Consider the following 21,201-nt stretch of genomic DNA (forward strand, 5'->3'; position numbering starts at 1 on the left):
TTCATATGACATGAAACTGTGCAGTGTATATAAAATAATGATACTACAAAATATAAAGAATACTACATAGAAAATACTAAACTTCTCATAAAATATAGTTTGATAGTTTTTTCAATGTTCTATGTTAGACATTCAAATAATGCCGTCTTTAATGATTTCAGTAGTAAAAGCGACAGGCACATTTTATCCATCATCGCACCTCCGAAGCAACACGTCTTCACCACGTAGCATTTACGACGCATCTCCGTCAAAGGAAAAGAGACCAGAATACGATTCAAAGAAACCTTTCGAAGGTCCCAAAATTTCTGGCCCAACAATACCCCCATCGTGTCATGATCAAGCTTGTCCATTGAATAAGAATGCTGGAGGAATGAATTTACATTACCACTGCCCTCATTGCAGTCAAGCATACGTTGATCTGAAGTTATTGTTCAGTCATATGATCAAAAAACATAGCAATGTGATCGATTCAGGACCAGTTGGATTGCAAGCTACCAAGGTAATTAAATATTTAACTCTTGAACAACGGTTTTTGTTAAAAAATTATCATTATTTAACAACTCGTTTATGCTTCCAAATTGGATACCTTTTCTTTGTATTGTTTTAGTTTATGTTTAGATTTTTAGTGTTTTGTATTTTAGGAGACATTGGAGAGAGAATACCCAGAGATATCGATATTGCCATCAACCGCAACTTCTTCGAGTGCACAGATGCCATCACCAAGTCAGAGACCACCTAATCCTGCCGAACAGGTAACAAAATAATCTTTTACAATGTTTCCAACTAAAATATTAGCATTAAGCTTTTTCTGGCCTAGTCCCAACGTATAGTAAGATGACTTATGATATTCTATTTTTATTTTAGCGATTATATCTCATTTTCTGTAGCTTTTCAATTCATCGCACAAAATTATTAAGCCTAGTAAAATGCTTTCCATTTATTTGTTCATATAAAATATTTCTCATATATTCTAGGTGCAGGCAGTTCAGAGTCTTCTGCTGCAGCAGTATTTGTCGGGAGGGCGAAAGAACACTCTCCAAGATCATCTCAAAATGCAGCAACAATACCAAGCATCACTTGCTGGTTTGCCAGGACTAGCTCAAGTGGCTTTGTTCTCACAAGGGTAAGTAATTTTGTGATCAATGAAATTTTTCTCTATTAATGTTATAAAATTGAATTAGTTAAACATGGATTTATTGTTTCAGGGGATCACCTTTCCCTCTTTACCCAACAATGATGTATCCGCCTGAGCTACTGCTAGAGCAAAGTTTGCTACAAACCCACGGTCTTCCACCGGTGATGGACAAAGAAGCTGAAATGATAGCGAAGTCGTAAGTTGCAATAATTTCAACCTTTCGTATTTTTTTAAAAATAATATAGGTATTAAAATTATAAGCACACTTCGTTGGGAGTAATTTTATGACAGTGCATTAAAACATACGCTATTCAGATTTTAAACTTGAATTCAAGTAATGTTGTAATTGTATTAACTGTTTGATATTCCATAGCATTTAGGATAAGTTTTACCAGTGGGAGTCTGAACGGCACCGTAGCTAGTGAAATTACTGAGCAAATGAGACTTAACATCTTATGTCTCAAGGTTACGAGCGCAATTGTAGTGCCGTTCAGTATTTTTCAAGAATCCTTAGCGGCGCTGCATTGTTATGGGCGGCGCGTAGCAATTTCCATCAAGTGAACGTCCTGCTCATCTCATCCCTTATCTTCGTAAAAAATACTTTTTTGCAATGCTTTTATTACTTCCGCCAATTAGTTCAATAGGTGCAATTCTTAAATAATTGAATCAATTATAAATTACATTATTTGAAGCAAGTTGCTTGATTTGTAGACGACGATCGGGTACGCGTGGACCTCACATGCGAGTGCTGAAAGACGAGCCGATTCCTGAAGGATACCTGCGGTTCAGATTCAACGAGGACTGCGCCTACCAGCAGTGCGGCTACCGCGAGCATCAGACCCATTTCCATTGCACCAGGAAGGACTGTGGATACTCCTTCTGTGATAAGACCAGATTTGTGCAGCATACGGCAAGACATGAAAGGTAGGTTTATGAAGTCTCTGCTTATGAATTTTTACTGCAGTGATATTGAGAATACCTTAAAGCTTAGAGCATACCCCCCCCCCTTGAATACAGGCAATACATCTCTTGTATCCTTGGGTTGTGGATGTCCATGGGCGGTCGCTTTATCACCCGTCACGTGATAATCGTGCCTATTCGTTGTTATATAAAAAAAACTCATAGCCATGCGAACACTGCAAATGCTCCAACCATTCCCAATGAGGGTCTCTCTTTTGCAGGTTCCTATATCGTATAAAATCCAAAACGTTACCAGCACACTTTATATAATATTTTTAATTTTTTATTAGCATTAAATTTAAAAACAAAATTTATGAACGATGCAGGACTAGAACCCGCGACCTCTCGCGTTTCGCGTTTGACTGACGTAAAGTTCATAAATCTTGATATGTCTTTGTTCAACTCTCAGGTTGTGGCTTCATCTACAGGTTCTACTTTACCTTGTCGATAACCTTGGGGTGATATTGGGGTTGAGCACCCCAATATTTGGAAATTAGGAAATTACTTGAGATTTCGCCCTTTCAAATCTTAACAATTTGTTACTTTTTAAAGTGATAACCCTCACTTCTGGGATTATTTAAACACATACAATTTAATAAAAATCGTACTTTAAAATGATCAGATCCAGATATTTTGTGATTTCCTGAATGACTTGTCGTCGTCATGACTTTACCTTAATTTCGCTCAAACCGAGTTTGATAATAATCTTATAAAAAGTATACAATTTAAACCCCTTATTCTTCTATTAAAGCAAATTTTGCAAACCTGGCTTCGTTATTTACATATTTCATAATTATTAAATAAGAAAAAATGTATAACTAAAATAACTACTTCATACCTTATGAAGTTTATTTGAAGTAGTCACGCTAACCTTTTCTATCTTGACTTTCTTGCACCGCTTCTTCTCTTTTAAAGCGTCATTTGCTTCCGAAGCGGTTGTAGTCTAGTATATTAGAAATATCATCAAAAAATTATCCTAAAAGAAAAAATAAATGCCTTTTATAATATTCGCGTTTTATTTTCAGGTTAGACACATTAATGGGCGGAGATTTCCAACAGTTCCGGGCTAATGTCTATTGCCAGAGACCTGATTGTCCCCACGCGTCTACATTTGGTAAGTCCATTGTAACAACTTTACTTCTCAATCGTGTTGCAGTAACTTACACGCCTTGTAAATATAATACATACATACAGTCAGACCTATCTCCTAGAGCTTTTAGGTAAAGAAAATGTACCTCAAACTATGTTCTTTCGGTAGTAAGGTACTTCGTCTTTTTGCAGTTTGAACAGTTTTAAGTGTATTCTATATGTAGCCATTATACAGGGTACGGAGGAAGTACTTTCAATGTTAAAAATAGACATTTCACTGATGCATTTTAAATCTTCATTCAGATTTTTACTATGTTCACCTTCCTTAGTCGAGAAACGAATTCGTCTGAACTATGAACACCAGGATCAAAGATAAACTTCTAATGCCTGCTAATCGGTCGTAAGTCGTGTTAGTAAGTCTTTTGTGAGGCGATGTATATGCTTTTACAACAAGATGTGTTCAAAAAATTAAAATGATATCCCATTTTTTTGGAAGAGCATGACAAATATGTAAGTCACGTGATTGTTGCACCAGATCATTGTCAGTCTTAATGTTCTGGTAACACTCATGAAAACTCATGCAATAGTTTGTTGTGTAAACCAATTTTCAAATTCTTTAACACGTGCGTTTATCGCCAGGTACAGGTCAGAACAAAGCCTCTCACTTCCACTGTCTGAAGTGCGAGTTTGTCTGCACGGACACTAACAAGGTGGTCGCACACCGGCGGCAGCACCAGAAGCTCGACTCCATCCAAGCGGCCGGCTTCGAGAAGTTTCCACCGAGCAAAAGTGAGTTCATTTCATTCATAGTATTTATTTATATCATACTACCTGGTGACCGGTGCGCTTCGCATCTCCTAAAAAAATATGTTAGGTATTCACGGGATTCTTTTGCAACTAGATAGGGTTGGGTTGCTAATCTTGCCATCCCAAATCCTAAAGGAAGCTACTCAAACCTCTAATGTCACCCATGACCTTTATTTCTTATGATGAACAAGACACCGACTGCAGTATTCCCGAAACGATGCGACTAAATGCCTTCAAGGCTAGAATTTTTCCTCATAAAGATTCAAGTTTAATAGTTAATAAACATAACTTATTATTCCCATATCATTACTTTATTCTTCTTTATTTATTCTCTTTCCTTTCTTGCAATATTAAACATTTCTAGAATAGATAGTTCAAAATATGTTGTAACGTTTTATAACATTTCTATATAGGTCCTAGTCTTAGCCTTACCTAGTCTTGCCATAAGTACTGAAACATAGAAAAAATTTCTATTGCAAATAACATTTATTACTTTTACAGTGTGTTAATTAAATACATAAATAGAATACAATTTATAATTAAAAGCTTATTAGAAGTGATCTCCATTGGCTGCAATACAGTCCTTTAGACGTTGAGGCTAGTTATCAATAGATGCACGCACTCTTTCCATGGGAAAATTCTTCACTGCCAATTGTACGGATTGTTTTAGGGACTCCCAATCATCATGGCGTTTAGAGCAAGCTGTACTCTCTAAAACGGACCTTAAATCATAATCCAGCCAATTAAGATCGGGACGAGACGACGGCCAGCCTTCAGCTCTGATGAAGTCCAAAATGTTCGTTTCCAACCAAGACTGAACAAAAATATTTGAATTTAAAATTTGAATTTGATGATGTATCTTCCAGGTTGCGGCTACGAGCCACAGTGTATACACAGCAAGAAACAGACCCACTACCACTGCCTTCAGTGTGGGTTCGCAGTTCTAGGCCTATCACAGATGACGTCACACAAATACAAACACCAGGAAGCAAACCTTGGACCTTCCACCAGTGCCAACTGACCTATTCAATTCTAAAGTAAAACCCAGTTTTAAATTGAACAGTCACTTTATACAATATTTTGATATGAAACTTGTGTTCCATATTTCATTTGTATTTTATATCAATGTGACTTTTAAATTATACATATTAAATTTAATGTATGAAAATATAAAGAAGCTCGAATTTCGAATATAAAATTGTAATTAAATTATATTAAAAATATTCATATACTCTTTATTATATAAAATTAAAATTAGCACTATACAAAAGTGTAGTTACTCAAAGTTGTGCCTTAGTCACAAATTAGTTTCTGAAATGTTTTTTGTATACGGCAACAACTGTGCCAAAACCATGAAAAGACTTTCAATGTTGAATTTCATACGATTTATCTAATTAATAATCCACTTTGAAAGTGTAAAGCATTTTATACATAGTGTGTTTAAAGTGTAAAGTGAATCCTAAATCCTGACCAATCGTAGTTGTTAGTTTATAGTAAATATATTTATTAGTACCCTGAAAAGACATTTTTACAGATAGTATTATTAATATAGTTCTCGTAAAATTACTGGCAATAAATTGGGTTAAAAACACCATTTTGTGCCTCAGTGTGACAATACTAAGAGAACGGTTTTATAATAGTTTCATAATTATACGAAATCTGTACAAACGTCCAACTTTACAGATGTATAAATAATTATTATACTTTGACTTTATACATTGCGTTATGAAACTGTAATAAATCCAATTATACAAAACATTATAAGGAAAAGAATGTCAATTTATACATTGTAAATAAGAATATATGAAAAATTATGTTAGAAATTGTATTTGTTAAACATTATAATATTATTGGTATAGATTTAGAATGATTGGATGATACTGATTCATGAGGTAGCCATGTAATGCCATATTCCTTTAGTTTAATAAACAATCTAAACAGTATTAGATGCGGTTTCTAAAATCACCTTTGCATTCCTGGCCGTTACTTCCCCGATGCTAACGTCCACATGTTGACCAAACCATGTCCAACACCTAGTTTGTATTAGTATTTTAATAGCGTAAGTCCTTTATATCGTTCCTATATTGCAAGCCTTTGTGAAGTTAACCAATCAATAATAACAATTGATTAATACACAATTCAATAATTTTACTTAAATATTCAAACATGGAATTAATAAAAATGAAATTTAAAAAATATGGAATAATTGAAAATTACATTTAAAAAAATGGAATAATTGAAAATGAAATTTTAAAATATGGAATAATTAGAAATGGTTTATCCGGTCATGGAATAATTTAAAATGAACTTGAATTTAATATGTGAAATACATATTTATTTGAATTGATTATTCAGTTTATTATTATTAACGTAAGTATATTTTGTGTAGAATAATTTAAAAATCTCCTCTGCGGAACCACTTTCGCTCAATCAAAATAGATAATATTTTTTTTACTCTTGCAAAGATATTTCGTATCATTTAAACCTAATCTTAAATAAAATTTAACTTCCTCAAATTACGTGATGCTTAATTTAGGAATTAATAACATTGATTGGTTTCACAAAAGGCAAAAACACATTTACTTCCACAAATTGTAATTCACAAGAACCTCAAATTGAAGGCCGTGCCATATATTTAGTCATTTGTATCAAGTTACTATTATAATATAGAATTTTCAATCACTTAGTTCTCGAATCAGTAAATACTCAACTTGACAATATTAGCGATAGTAAATTAAACCGAAGCTTTTCGATTGGAATATTATTAAATAATCTCATTCTAATAAAAAGATTGTATTTTCCCTGTGCGTTCTAATGCATTGAAATTGATAAATTAATGCATATTTTTTTATAAAAATGTTTATTTTCTACTTTATATTCATTTATATAAACTTGTCCAGAACATAATTCATTGTTCCAATTTCTTTAATAGCTAATTGTTTCTAATTCAGAAAATAATTATAATTGTGTGTGTAAATAAAAAGATCAATTTAATTTATTTAAAATTTTCAGTTTTTTCAATTCCCTTTTTTCTTTAATTTCATTTTTTTTATTTAGTATGTTTCAACAATTTTTATAATTTTAATTGCATACACATATTGAGTAAGAATACGCTCTCTTCAAAGGTATCATTTGACCATCGTATTACGAATGTCTATGGGCCACTACTCTGTTAAACACTTGCCCATTTTTCTAACATAAAAAATATAATACTTGGGTTTTAGCAACACCAAGTTCAGAGCTAAACAATACATCTTCGATCTTGGTTTAATCTTCGGTTTAATTTATCGTTGTATCAATCATTAAATTTGCTGCAATCAATATTTGTTTAAATTTCTTAGTATATTTTATAATAATTTAAATTAACTCTCCCTTACCTTTTATTGGTAAACCATTGGTAGATTGTTATTTCCATTTGAATTATATAGTTAAATAATCTTATCATAAAATTCAAGTGAGTGTCAAACTACCCGCATGTGCTGGCATACCAGTTTCCAAAGCAACTTTCAAAGTCAAAGTCAGATAAAATTTATTCAATTAAACTGAGTGCTTTTGAATAGTCAGTATAAATATTTCTTTTAAATTTCTTATGGGTTTAAGTAAACAACGGAAGATCATTCAAAGATCGGAATTGCAGACGAAAGCAATACAAATTTTTTTGCTAACTGTACTGTAATTCCAAGTGTAAGCCACAATTTTAAATTATATTTTTTCACCATTTTAAAATGACTTTTGATATTTTTAGAAATGTAAACAAAAAGAGTTCTAAGAGAATAGAAATAACGGATTCTAAATATAATCTGATATATTAAGGAGCGTAGATAATTCCATACTCAACCCCTCGATAGTTTTATTATATCGTGTAAGGTTTGTTAGTTAGTAATATTTGAATTTCAGAATATTTAAACAAAATATTGACTGCAGCTAAACATAAAATTACAAATGTTTATTATTGGTTGTTATATCTTTATGTTATTTAATTTTACTTATTTCACAGACTTCTTATATACTCATATTTATCATTTAGCATAAATTAATTATAATTAAATTAATGTTTTTTTTCGTATTTTAAACGTTAAAATTAACGATTGGAGAATGGCGTATCTACAAATTTAAGATAAACTATGTAATGTTCTGTTTCACGAAATATAGTTTTCGAACGATTGATTAGTTTAGAGTTATTATACCTCATGAGTTCTAGGAATTAAATGAGAATTTAAAATGTTGTCTTTTCTTTAATTTTCCTTTATTTATGTTTTTATTCGTAATACCTATAGTGACCATCTCCATAAGGGACCTACACTAGTTCCAAGTCATAGAATATACTATACTATGATGTCAATTTGTCTGATAACTACTGTTTTACTTTTCGGAACGAGGCATCCTCAGGAGATGTTGACCCGACTCTGGCATGAGAGTGGTGGGGTCTGAATTCAGGCGTTCAAAATCGTCGGTTTGTATGATATCAGTCTCGTGCCAGAGTTTGGCGAGTCATCACCTCCTGAGGATGCCTCGTGTAGAGGCGAAACACGTGTCGAATTGTTTGAACAAATATTGGCGTCATGAACACTAGAGAAAACTCAAAACTATCCAAATGATAGTTTTTTTGGTTTAAGAAACTTTATTTTTCATAAGATTTAAGATTAACAATTTACTTACTACAGCAATAAAATTTGAAAACAAAATTTTATTTTTGTAATGTAAAATATGTTTAAGAAGTTAGGTGTTTAAATTAACTTAATGAGAAAACACAAGTTATGTTAAGTTATAAAGCAAACGAATAGGAAAAGTACCAAAAAAGTTCACTAATATCTAATATGTGGTAATATCCTGATACTAACTTCTTTAAAATACAACAAAATATGACAACTCATGGAAGATACAATCTTTTAACGCACCATTTAGAGATCGCAACATCGTACGAATATACTCAATATGTGACTTCCAGATTAGTTGAATATCCAGAGACCAAAATAACTTTTTAATTGTTTTCTTGGATATCACTTGATTTTTTTGCAAAATTGCTCAAGATTTGGTATTTTTTTGATTTTTGGCTTTTCAACATTATTCGTCAGAAGGTTACTTTGAAACAAGGTTTGTGCTTCTTTGATAATTTCTCTATAAAAAGACTTAAATAGAATTAATATGTATCGTTGGCATATAGACTTATAATATCTCCATTTAGCCCTAAAGCACTTATGCTATTTATATAAACCAAGAAGTAAAGCGGTCCTAATATCGAGCACTGAGGGACTCCATACGTAATACAGGTGGTTGTTACTTTTATTCTAGTCACTCTATCTAGTTGATATTTATCTGAAAGGTAGGATTTACCATATATAATATTGACACGGGAGTGGGTCAGGGATTGGAAATAATACTCCGCTTATAGGAACGGGTCTTTATTTGCGTTCACTTTTTCTGAACTTGCACTTCGCCGGTCTGCCGCTGTTCCTCTTGTGGGCGGCGGTACCTTCAACGCGTCACACCGCACCGAACACTAAGTCTCTTCTATCTTCTTCCTCTTGGAACACTTCCACTTTTCACTACTTCTTCTTTTCTTCTTCTTCTTCTGTACACTTTCGAGTCAGAACTAGAACTGCCGTAGGCCACGCTTAGTACGGCTTATATACCCCCGGATCCGTTCTATTTTCAAAATGATTCTCCCATTCCATCTTTAAGTTTAAATTCTACTAGAAAATTCTTTTAACTATTTTTATTCTGCTTACACATTTTCCATCCCTTTTTTTCTGTTCGATTTGATCCTGAACTTACTAGAAATTTCCTTTAACTTCACAAAACCCAAAAAAATCCATACACTGGTAGGTGTATCGAACCCGGGTCTACAGCGTCTAAAGTAAACACTTTTCCGCTGAGCTACGAGTAATGCTGACGGAGCCGTTGAAATTAACAATGTCTTGAAGTTTGACAACTCTCGTCATATACTTCGAAGGGTTGCTACGCAACAATATATTCATTTCATATAATTTGTGAATTAAATTTTCGTGGCTGACAGTGTCAAAAGCCTTTTTAAGGTTAATGAAGAGTCCGAGTGCAACATGCTTGTGGTCAATTTTGATTCTAATGTAACTAAATCGATTGTTGCAGACAATATATTTGATTAAAGCCAGAACCCGCACAGTTTTTCATAAAATAAATTGACTCTAAATACTTTTGAAGGCAATTATAAATTACCATTTCGAATACTTTAGAAATGACAACTAAAATAGAAATAGGCTAATAGTTATTAGGATTAAGACTACTACCACTAACCATAATGCTAATTTGCTGGTCCTTTAAACATACTAATGTCGAGAGGTCGTGGAGCTAAATAAAAAGCATACATTGCCATTTTCGTTTGTATGGCCACTAAAGCCATCCATTTGGAGTAAGTGGGTCACCTAACATCAAAGTCATTCATCGGTGCCTTTCGTCGGATTATTGCAAGAAGAGGCAAGTGTACTCACATTTGGAGTGACCAAGGGCGGAGTTTTGTAGGCGCTAATAAAGAGTTGGCAGAGGTATTTGAAGAAGGAAAATTAGGTCATTTTGGTAGAAGAAATCTTCACAACAGAGGGCACTCAGAGGCAGGAGTAAAGTCCACAAAGTACCTCTTGCGAAGGATACTTACCGCATTTGACATTTGAAGAAATGACCACAACACTATGTGAAATAGAAGCATGTCTAAACTCAAGGCCATTGACTACAGTCGACACTAGAGATCTATATGCATTAGAGCCACTTACACCCGGACACTTTTTGATAGGAGAGGCACTAGTAAACATTCCTTCACCTGAAATTAGAGACATTTCGTTGCAGAGACTGGATCGTCGGCAATTGACACAGAAATTAGTTAGGGAGTTTTGGCACAGGTGGCAATCTGAATATTAAACTTAACCTCAGACTAGATCTTAATGGTTTAAGCGCAAGGCAGAGAATAATATTGGCGATATTGTCCTAATAAAAGAGGAAAATCTTCCGCCTGGAAAATGGTCCGTAGGTAGATGTACCAGGGTTTATAGTGTCAGATATCGCGGTGAAATTCATCAATAAGTAAATTCTGTGATTTTCCTATAAATGATTAGTGTTTTGAATTTAAGTCATTGCCGGTTGAAATTACTTAATTAGAATTGTAAAGAATTTTAAAGTACTAACGTCCTTTGGTGGGCGGCATGTTGAAAATACATTGTGAGTGTAGTCGTATACATAATTGTATAAACTAGTTAGTGTATAGTTAATTTACATTGAGTTTATAAAGTAGCATTAAAGACCTCGAACCGAGAGCATGTTTTTTATTACCGACAAGCAAGAAATAATCTAATCACCAGAATACAGTACAACTAAGAAGCTAAAACCAAGCGTGGATGGCTGTTTTTTTTTTTTTGAATATAAGGGACAAGATGAGCAGGACGGTCAGCTGATGGTATTTGATGCGTCCTGCTCATTACAATGCATTGCCGCTCAGGATTCTTTGAAAAACCCCAAAAATTCTGAGCGGCACTACAACTGCGCTCGTCACCTTGAGACATAAGATGTTAAGTCTCATTTGCCCAGTAATTTCGCTAGCTACGGCGCCCTTCAGACCGAAACACAGTAATGCTTACACATTGTGCAAAGGAGCCTCCCACTGTTTACGACTTGTCAATCAAAATCAGTTACAATAACTATTGATTCGTTATTTTTCTTTTCGATCTTGCTGTATCTCCGTTAGAGAAATTCTCGCTTGCACCCTTTATTAATATACAGGTGTCCCAAAGTTATGGGACATGAAGGGAAAGTACCTTAAAAGTAATTTTTAGAAAATCTTTGAATGCAGAAGTACTTACTTTTAAAAATAACATAAAGTCTTCTTTCAGTAAAATAGCCTATATTCGATATTTAAGGTACTTTCCCTTCATGTCCCCCATAACTTTGAGACAACCTGTATATTAATAAGTATTTATTTAATTTATTTATATACTATACTGTAAGCCTACGATTAAATTAATACCACTTCGGAAATCCTTGGCAATTTGATAAAGGAGACTCTCAAAGAACTACTTATTGTGCCTTTTTCAACTTTCCTCTAACAAAATTGAAAATTTTCGAAAAATTCGGGAAGTTATTAGTTTTATTCCGTTTTTCGAAAAACGAATTTTCATCATATCTCGAAGTTTTAAGGTCCTAGGAAGCTTTCCTGACTATTCCCGCGTTGCTGACCGTACGTCTGTTTTTATGTGTATGTGTGTGTGTGAGTGTTTGTGTATGGATGTATGTAAACCTATTATAACTTTTGAACGCGTCTACCAATTTTAGTATTTTAAATACTAAAGACCACCACTAACTGACACACACTTATTATATTAGGTTGTATAGCTTAAGTGAAACATAGGAGCATTTCCGGCCTTTCCGAAAGATGTTTACGGTTTTTTTTTTGTTAGATATATTAAATTCGTATTAGTGCATTTCATACTTTGTTTGTAGGAGAAAGTTTGCCGAAAACTGTACTGTGGAGGAACGACACACGTTTAGAGGGTGGGGATGATAGGTTTTGGCATGTGGGGCTGCGATTTTAATGTATTTGATATAAAAGGGAGGGCCGAGTTTTGTACGACATCAACATTAACTAAACATCGAGAACTCGCCGACAAACAATGTCAACGTAATAATAAGAACACTTACTTTAGAATAATTTATGTTTGCTGTTTATTGTTTAAGTTTTCTGTTTATTAAATTTAGACCAAGGTTTGGTATCAGGTGTAAATTACGTGTTAAAAACGTTTTAGATTTAATATTCCGTTAGAAATTAATAGTTTTGGGAGTTGCACTATAAACATTACGAAACTGGATGATTTCGTTGAAATGAAATGAGCGACCATAAGATAAATTGTAGCCCGTTTCATGCCGTGTTTTTTTATGGAAGAGGAGGGGAAACGAGCGTAACTACGAGTCACCAAGTGTTAATCTGTAGATTACGAAGGTTTTATTGAATAAACATTTTTTTTTCAACATCGACTCATTTAAATTTTAGTAGTTCTTGCTTATTTTTACATTTTTAGCTCGAATTGTCGGAGATCCAGTGCTCTGTGAACGGCTAGATCACTGTGCGTTGCGTAGAGACGTTGCTTCATTGTGTGTCTTTTACCACATTTATCACGGAGAGTATTCCGAAGAGCTGTTTCATCTGATTCCTGCCGCCGAATTCCACCTTCGCACAAATTAGGATATCATCCCCACTATCTGGATGTGGGGCGTTCCTCCACAGTGCGATCTTTAGGAACTTTCTTCCACGTACAACCAAACTGTGGAATGAGCTTCTTTGTGCGGTTTCCAGGACGATACGACATAATAACACCTTCACTTTTCTAAAAGCCCGGCACTCCTGTAATTCCTCTGGTGTTACAAGAAAATGTGGGAGGCGGTGATGTTAAACAAAAACTGGGGACTTACAATATTAATGTGATCTCTGTATTTTGATTGAGAATAGGTCCACAAAGTGTTATTTATATATTTAACTACAGCCTATCTCCTCTCTCTAACTCTGTCACACTAATATTTTATATAGATCGACAGATCTCGATGAGAGCTAAACATTATCAAAGGTCGTAAGTCGAAAGATATTGTAAACAAAAATTATGCTACGCAGCGAAAACACTTCAAGTTGGCAATACTATCCCCTATATTGGTCACAATATCTATAATTCTTTAGAGAACGAGTGGTATAATTAAACTTTAGATGTGGATGATAGATATTAAGATAGATATTGATTGTAACTACAATACTGTATATCCAGATTTTTGATCATTTTCTTTATGGATATTATGCTATATTGTGGGCCTTATAAGAAAGCTAATCTTCCCTCAGAGGCGATGTTTGTAATTTACCTGCAAGATCGAATCAGAAATGAGGAAATCCATAGGAGAACCAAAGTCACTGAAGTAGACCGCCCATATGGTTGTGATACTGAAGTGGCAGTGGGCAGGGCACATAAATCAAAGGATAAATGGCCGTTGGGGTAGTAAAGTCCTTAAATGGCGAACACGTACTGTTAATTGCAGTGTTGGTGCGATGAACACAGGATGAAATGATGACCAAGTTGGATGAGGGCAGCGCACAACTGATCGTCATGGAGATCTTTGAGGGAGGCCTATCACTAAAATTGAAAAGGAAAGTAAATTAATTGTTACTTTAACTGATTCTGATCGACAAGTCGTAAACAGTCAACCACACTTGGAATTAGCTCCTTAGTATGAATATTAAATTAGCTAACGAACACATTGACAGATAAAAATTCCACACGCACTATCGGACTGTCGAGTAGTCTATACGCTAATGGATTTACCGAGTTAGAATTTTTAAAAATATGTTTCAAAGACCTAACATTCATGAGATTAAAAACTTAATTGACAAATTTAAATAAAACACTTTTAAAAGAATTAAAACGCGTGTATTTGTAACTAAAAAAATAATTAAATGTAACTTTTACGCAAAAATCTAATGTAAAAACAGAGTTACAATTACACGCATTTTAATGCTTTCAAAAGTGTTTTATTTAAATGCAACACTCGCGTTAATCAAAGAAAATACTAAATCGATTAAGGTATATAATAATACTAGCTGATCTAGCAAACGTTGTATTGCCATATAAAGAAATAAAAATATTCCATTATTAAAATTTTTGGGGTATAAAAAATAGATGCAACCGATTCTCAGACCTCGAAATATATCATACTACAATATACGTATTCGATTGCCATCTAGCAACCCAATAGTGGTTTTGTGGATGTTCCGATTATCATGATTAATATAAAAATCGCAAAAATAATCATAATAAAATAAAATAAAAAATTGTCAAGAAATATATATATATATATATTTATATATTTCTTATGGGTATGGGGACTCACCCTTAAATATATATATATATATATATCTAGGTTATCCTTATCATTTAAAGGTATGAAAAATAGATGTTGACCAATTCCAGATCTACCCAATATGCACAATGTCATACAAATCGGTTTAGCCGTTCCGGGAGATTTTGGTTCACGAGATTTTTTTTTATAAGATTATGAAGCTATCTTTGTACCTACTCAGTAGACCGCTATATGTAGCCTATAATACCACTGTAATAGTATTAGTTATTTATGCAACTGTTGTATAATAAGGAGTAAGTATTAAAACACGATTGTGTGATAATAGTATCACACGAGTGTTTTTAATACCTAATTATCAACAGTTGCATTCAAGACTTTATCTACACCCATAATATAAAACCCTCTAAAAAAGATTCTGAAACAGTTAGCTCACTGCTAACATTAATAAAGCCAGTCCTAGTAACCATAACATTATCCAAACGAGTGTTGTAATGAAACCGGATGATGTAATGTTGTACTGAATTTTATTACAACACTCATTTGGATGATGTAATGGTTACTAGGACTGGCTTTTTCAGTGTTAGCAATAAGCTAACTGTTTTAGATTATTTAATAGAGGATTTAAAGCATGGGTGTAGATAAACACATTTATTATTTGTCTGAGAGCGTGTGAATTATTTCAATCTTATCTTAAACTAGCTGTATCCGTGTATAAAAAACAGACAGACAGACATTTTTTTTTAATTTGCACCTTTTATCAACTACGATCGGTTTTATAAAAATGTCCAATGTCAGACAAGACGGCTCTTTAGTTTATTACTGTACTAGCTGACCCGGTAGACGTTATCCTGTTCATTATAGAAAAAACTATTGCGGGAGGAATATCGTAAAATCCGTTCATAGTTGACCTCTACTCAGCAAAAGGAATATTACCTACTACCAAATTACGCCTTATGGTTCCAGAGTATCGTGATGAGTATGTAATCATTAAGTGTGACCGGCGATTACTTCGTAATTATGACAGATATCAAAAACTATTAACTGATATTGAAAGAACGTTACCTAATCAGTAAAATGACATCAATAACTTTTAAAATATCAAACAAGAAGTGTAAAATGTAGGATCATTTTAATATTAAACTCCACATATTTAGTATGGGATTGGTAGAAAAACTTTAGTTTCCTTATTTTAAAAGGTTAGATTAATACTGATATAAAAAGAAAGCTTTAAAAAAGTAATAAAACCTTTTAATTGAATGCTTAATATTTATTTTTTAGTAAGTACAACCTTTTGTATTCGAAGTGATGTCCTTGTTATGTGACACAGTCTGGCCTTTCTACTAATCTCAAACTGAAGGGTTTAAATAGAAAAAATTGCATATTTTTCGTTTGATTTAAAAAATAAGTAATTAAAATCACTTTATATGAATAAAGGTCAAGGAAATTACACTTTTGAATGTTAAAAGTTTTCTTTTCTTTTTATATGTATTTTTAATTCACCGCCTTTGAAGGTTGAGCTTTAATAGGAAGAAGAAGTGGCAAGAAACTCGTTACCACTCTTTTAAATCAACATTTACAGCATCATCTTTTAAGAAATCATTTCAGTTACAATATATGTAAAGTGATGCAACAAAAATATTCAAATTTACACGAATAAGTTAAAAAAAAATGTAAATGAATACGTTAAAACAAAATTTATGGAGTACAGTAGATGCATCAATCTACACACACCGTATATAAATAAATAAAAGCATTTTGCGACCATTTTATTAGCACATATAAAATATGAAAAACAAAATTTTATGAACGATGCAGGACTCAACCCACGACCTCCGGCGTTCCGTGCCGGTGCTCTAACCAACTGAGCTAACCGTTCGAGTGACATATCGTCATAAAATCTTGTATGCTTTGTTGAACTCTCATTTTACTAGCAATTATAAAAAATATAATAACATTCAATTTTAAAATGATTGTTGATATCATACTGATTTTTTTAATAAAAATAAGGGACGAGACGAGCCAGACATTCAGCTGATGGTAATTGATACGCCCTGCCCATTACAATGCAGTGCCGCTCTGGATTCTTGAAGGACCCAATAATTCTAAGCGGTACTACAGTTGCGCTCGTCACCTTGAGACATAAGATGTTAGGTCTCATTTGCCCAGTAATTTCAACGGCGCCCTTCAGACCGAAACACAGTAATGCTTACACATTACTGCAGCTTCACGGCAGAAATAGGCGCCGTGGTGGTACCGATAATCTAGCCGGCATCCTGTGCAAAGGAGCCTCCCACTGGAGAATTAGATAGAGAATGGCGGATAGGTAACGTACTTTCAATATCAGTTTAAAGTTTTTTGGTATCTGTAATAGTTATAATCACCTGATCACAGTGATTACAGCCTGTATGTATAGATAGATTTCTGAACCAAAAACTAGGTATGTATATCAAAATTGTAATTCCTGTCAGCGGGCTGTGTTGTCTGCGCCGCCGGATCGATGTCGCGCATGCGCAGTGCCTCCCCGAGTATTGAATGAACCATTCACCGAGCAACCGGTGTATTTAGAATGAAATCCCCCCCACCGAGTATGAATTACGCAGACGTGGCCTCAAATACAATTGATTTTGGTGCCGGAAATGAGGACAAAGGCCACGTTGACTAACAAAGGCTTTATGAGAGGCTTCGATTACTTGTTAATAACATAAATAAGACTTTTAAAATATAACACTAACTACTAGTCAAATAAACTTTATTCAATTAGGCTATTAAGCTAAGCCCCTTTGAATCGTAACTGAATCTACCATATGTTCGGAAAAAGTTGAACTCTTGACAAGATCATACAAGAAACTCAACGGCTGCTCTTGCAATCAAACAGAATTTTTTACAATGGCTGTAATATACAAAACAAATTAGTTTGTAAGGTGGTGCGGTGCATCCAATATATGAATCATGTTTAAGTAATATAGAATAAACTATATAAGTATAAATTATCGTATATTAGATATATCAACCTTGAATTCATTGTTTGTGTAAGGATGCTTCGTGAACATGATGGTCGTGATTACTGTCTAAATTAGTAATTCAGCCAACAAATAGAATGATTTATTAACTATAACAGGTCGACCTGGTACCACAAGCAGCACCCGTTCACGAGTTGATGCATGGACCATCCATCGTCCTCTTCGCACATATTTGAGGAAAGAAGAAGACCCGATGCACGATTCCGCCGCAAGCAATGCCATTTCAGTTTTTCGAGTTTTGTATCCATTCGCATTTCCCTGCCCATGTAACTCTGAACTTCAATGAATGTAATGCAAAGCGTTATAAATAAACTACAGTTAAATACAAAATTATTATACACGCTGTAAAAATCAGGAATTTTTGAAAATGGAGAGATTTTTCTTTAGTATTAATTAAGTATTAATAATATTTATATGAGAAAAAGGGGACACTCAGTTTTGAAAAATTAAAAAATCACCTAATATGAATAAAATAATTTTATTAATTCTTTTTAATGTACTTTCCCCCAGCCTTTATACAAAGTCGCATCATCATCATCATCAGCCGGAAGACGTCCACTACTGGACAAAGGCCTCCCCAAAAGATTTCCACGAACATCGGTACTGCGGTGCCCTCATCCAACGTATTCCGGCGATCTTGACCAGAACGTCGGTCCATCTTGTGGGGGGCATACCAAGATGCGTCTTCCGGTACGTAGTCGCCAATCGAGGACTTTACTGCCCCAATGGCCATCTGTCTGTTGAACTACGTGCCCTGCCAATTGCCACTTCAGTTTCGCAATCATTAGGGCTATGTCGGTAACTTTGGTTCTCCTACGGATCTCCTCACATCCGTCACCAGTATTTGAACCACTTTTTTCAGTTTGCCGGTGACACCTCTTCTACCGCCTTCTCGAACGCTGAAAGCGCATCTTCCAGCAACGAAAACTGGCGCTATGTCGTTGTGAAGCAATAGCCCGCGGAGCCCGGTATTCGGACACCTGTCGCATGACAGTGAAAACTTCTGGTGGGCATTTTGTAGTATACCATTCGACGTTAATTCAGCTTTGATTTCGTAATGGAATCGACACTAAGTACCCCGCTACAATGAAGAAACAATCGATCAAAATTTTACCTGCGCTTCACTTTCGTAGGCGGCTCATTTTGAAACAGCCAAACTATCGACGCTGTTTCGAGATTCTATTGATAACCCAAGATTTGTCACTATTGATCACTATGTCGAAAACGCACCGAGACAAGCCTGCTTCAAATTTATTAATCAGATCCCGGCACGTTTCCACACAGGCCACGGTGATGTGCGAAAGAATCCTCCTCACGCAAAGGTACTCGTGTAGTATTTTGTGATCGCTTCCCGATCTAATCTGTAATGTATGCTGAATTTCTCCAAATGTTTTCTTTCTTTTTTTTATATAAAAATAAGGGACCAGTCGCGCAGGACGATTGATATGCCCTGCCCATTACAATGCAGTGCCGCTCAGGATTCTTGAAGAAAAACACAATAATATTTACACATTATTGCTTCACGGCAGAAATAAGCACCGTTGTGGTACCCTTAATCTATCCGGCAGCCTGTGTAAGGAAACCAACGGGCCATGCTCTTGAATTAAATTTTTCACTGCTAACAAATTTTCCTCGGTAACAGCCCTAGAAGAACGACCATTTCTTTAATCATCCCCTTACGATAGACGACGGCGCTTAAATTCTATATGCCAACGGTAGATGGTCGCTTTAGAAGGGCCTAGACTCGTCTGATTTAAGTCCACGTTTGAAATTATTAAAAATCATCGCACGAGATACGATAATTGAATTTACGTGTCGAAAAAATATGGAGAGATATTTAAAATCGTAACGATGGTATTTATACACGCAAATAATCACATATTTTGAAATAATTAAAATAAGCCTTTGTTTCATATATAAAATCAAAATCATTGAGGTAAATATTTATCTCAATTAATTTATTAATCAAAATTAAAGTTAATTAATATAACTGTATAGACATGACGACCTATATAGTCGAGTGGTTAGCGACCATACATACTAAAATAGAGGTCCCGGGGTCGAATCCCGGTAGGTGCAAACATTTATATGATAAATATGGATGTCTGTTTCCGAGTCATGGATGTTTATATGTATTTATGTAAGTTTAAGTATAATAGTAATTAAATATATCGTTGCCTTGTGCCTATACAGGCCATGCCTAGTTTGGGGCAAGATAATTTGTGTAAAAGTGTGTCAATAATAAAAAAAAAAGAAATAAACGGGACGTTCCGCTGAGCACTGTTATCATTATTTCTCCGACACCCCCACCCCACAACTCACCTTCAGGTTGAATAACGCTAGAGAAATTGGAAGCCAACGAGAAATTTTTCACCTTTACAAAGAATATGTAATAGTACTAGTAACCCTTATAGTATAGTTCAACCTTTAATATTTATTTTTATTTATTATTCCATGAATTGTTGGGGTTTGGAATAAATTTTCGAAAGAAAACTAAACCGGAATACGTTGGATGAGGGCAGAGCAGGATCAAACGTCGTGGAGGTCTTTGTCCAGCATTGGACCTCTTCCGGCTTATTTATAAAAACAATAATATAGAAAAACTACATGTCTCTAAAATGGCGTCCACTCAGCATATTTGGAGCAACCAGGGTCGATAATATTTGAATCCAAAAAAAAATAATAGTAGGATGAAACCATTTGGAAAAGGACGAGAATATTACAAAATTGAAAGGAATAATAGTTTACTGGCGATCAGAGGTCGGGAAGTGGAAGTTTCTATGGGTTCTATGGGTAAAAAACGGTTTATCTCGATTTCTGACGAAGTGCAAGCCTATGGAAAAAACTAAAATAGCAAATATGTAGGTAAGACACACTCTTTTCACATAACCTCAAAATTTATGTGAAAAATTCAAATCACCAAGTTATTGGTTAAGATTTATTTATGTTTTACAAAAAAAAATCCACAAAATTTGGTGAAAAGTTCTCTTTTTATATCCAGTGATAACCTCTGGCCTTGAATGGCAATCACGTACCGGAAGACGCAGTGTTGGTAGGACAAGATGGACCAACCCCCACAAGATGGACCAACGATCGGGTTAAGATCGCCGGAATACGTTGGATGAGGGCAACGCTGGAGCGATCGTCGTGGAAATCTTTGGGGGAGGCCTTTGTCCAGCAGTGGACGTCTTCCGGCTGATATGAATGAATGAATGAATCTCTAACTTGAGCTTATGTCTCCAGGTCACCTCAATGCATGTCGCTCAGAACTTTCGGTTGCCAAACATCTTGAGCGAAACTGTGGAATTGTGTTTTCAACATACTTGTTTGTAA

At 34.5% G+C, this 21,201-nt stretch overlaps 1 protein-coding gene across 5 annotated transcripts in view; it reads left to right on the forward strand.

Moving 5' to 3' along the window:
- LOC126974764 (uncharacterized) overlaps positions 1-8,213 on the forward strand; it is a 116,864-nt gene extending 108,651 nt beyond the window's left edge. For 2 of the 5 annotated variants that reach the window (XM_050822422.1, XM_050822421.1), the window contains 8 exons: positions 162-499; positions 642-752; positions 975-1,123; positions 1,206-1,331; positions 1,847-2,059; positions 3,121-3,209; positions 3,824-3,973; positions 4,858-8,213. In XM_050822422.1, coding sequence (XP_050678379.1) covers positions 162-499; positions 642-752; positions 975-1,123; positions 1,206-1,331; positions 1,847-2,059; positions 3,121-3,209; positions 3,824-3,973; positions 4,858-5,012 — 1,331 coding nt within the window. In that variant the 3' untranslated portion in view covers positions 5,013-8,213. The remainder of the gene's footprint in view (positions 1-161; positions 500-641; positions 753-974; positions 1,124-1,205; positions 1,332-1,846; positions 2,060-3,120; positions 3,210-3,823; positions 3,974-4,857) is intronic. The other 3 variants (XM_050822426.1, XM_050822425.1, XM_050822424.1) reach the window with 3 other exon arrangements.
- The last annotated feature ends 12,988 nt before the right edge of the window (positions 8,214-21,201 follow it).

This window comes from Leptidea sinapis, chromosome 33 (genome assembly GCF_905404315.1).
Source record: "Leptidea sinapis chromosome 33, ilLepSina1.1, whole genome shotgun sequence".
NCBI classification, from domain to species: domain Eukaryota; kingdom Metazoa; phylum Arthropoda; class Insecta; order Lepidoptera; family Pieridae; genus Leptidea; species Leptidea sinapis.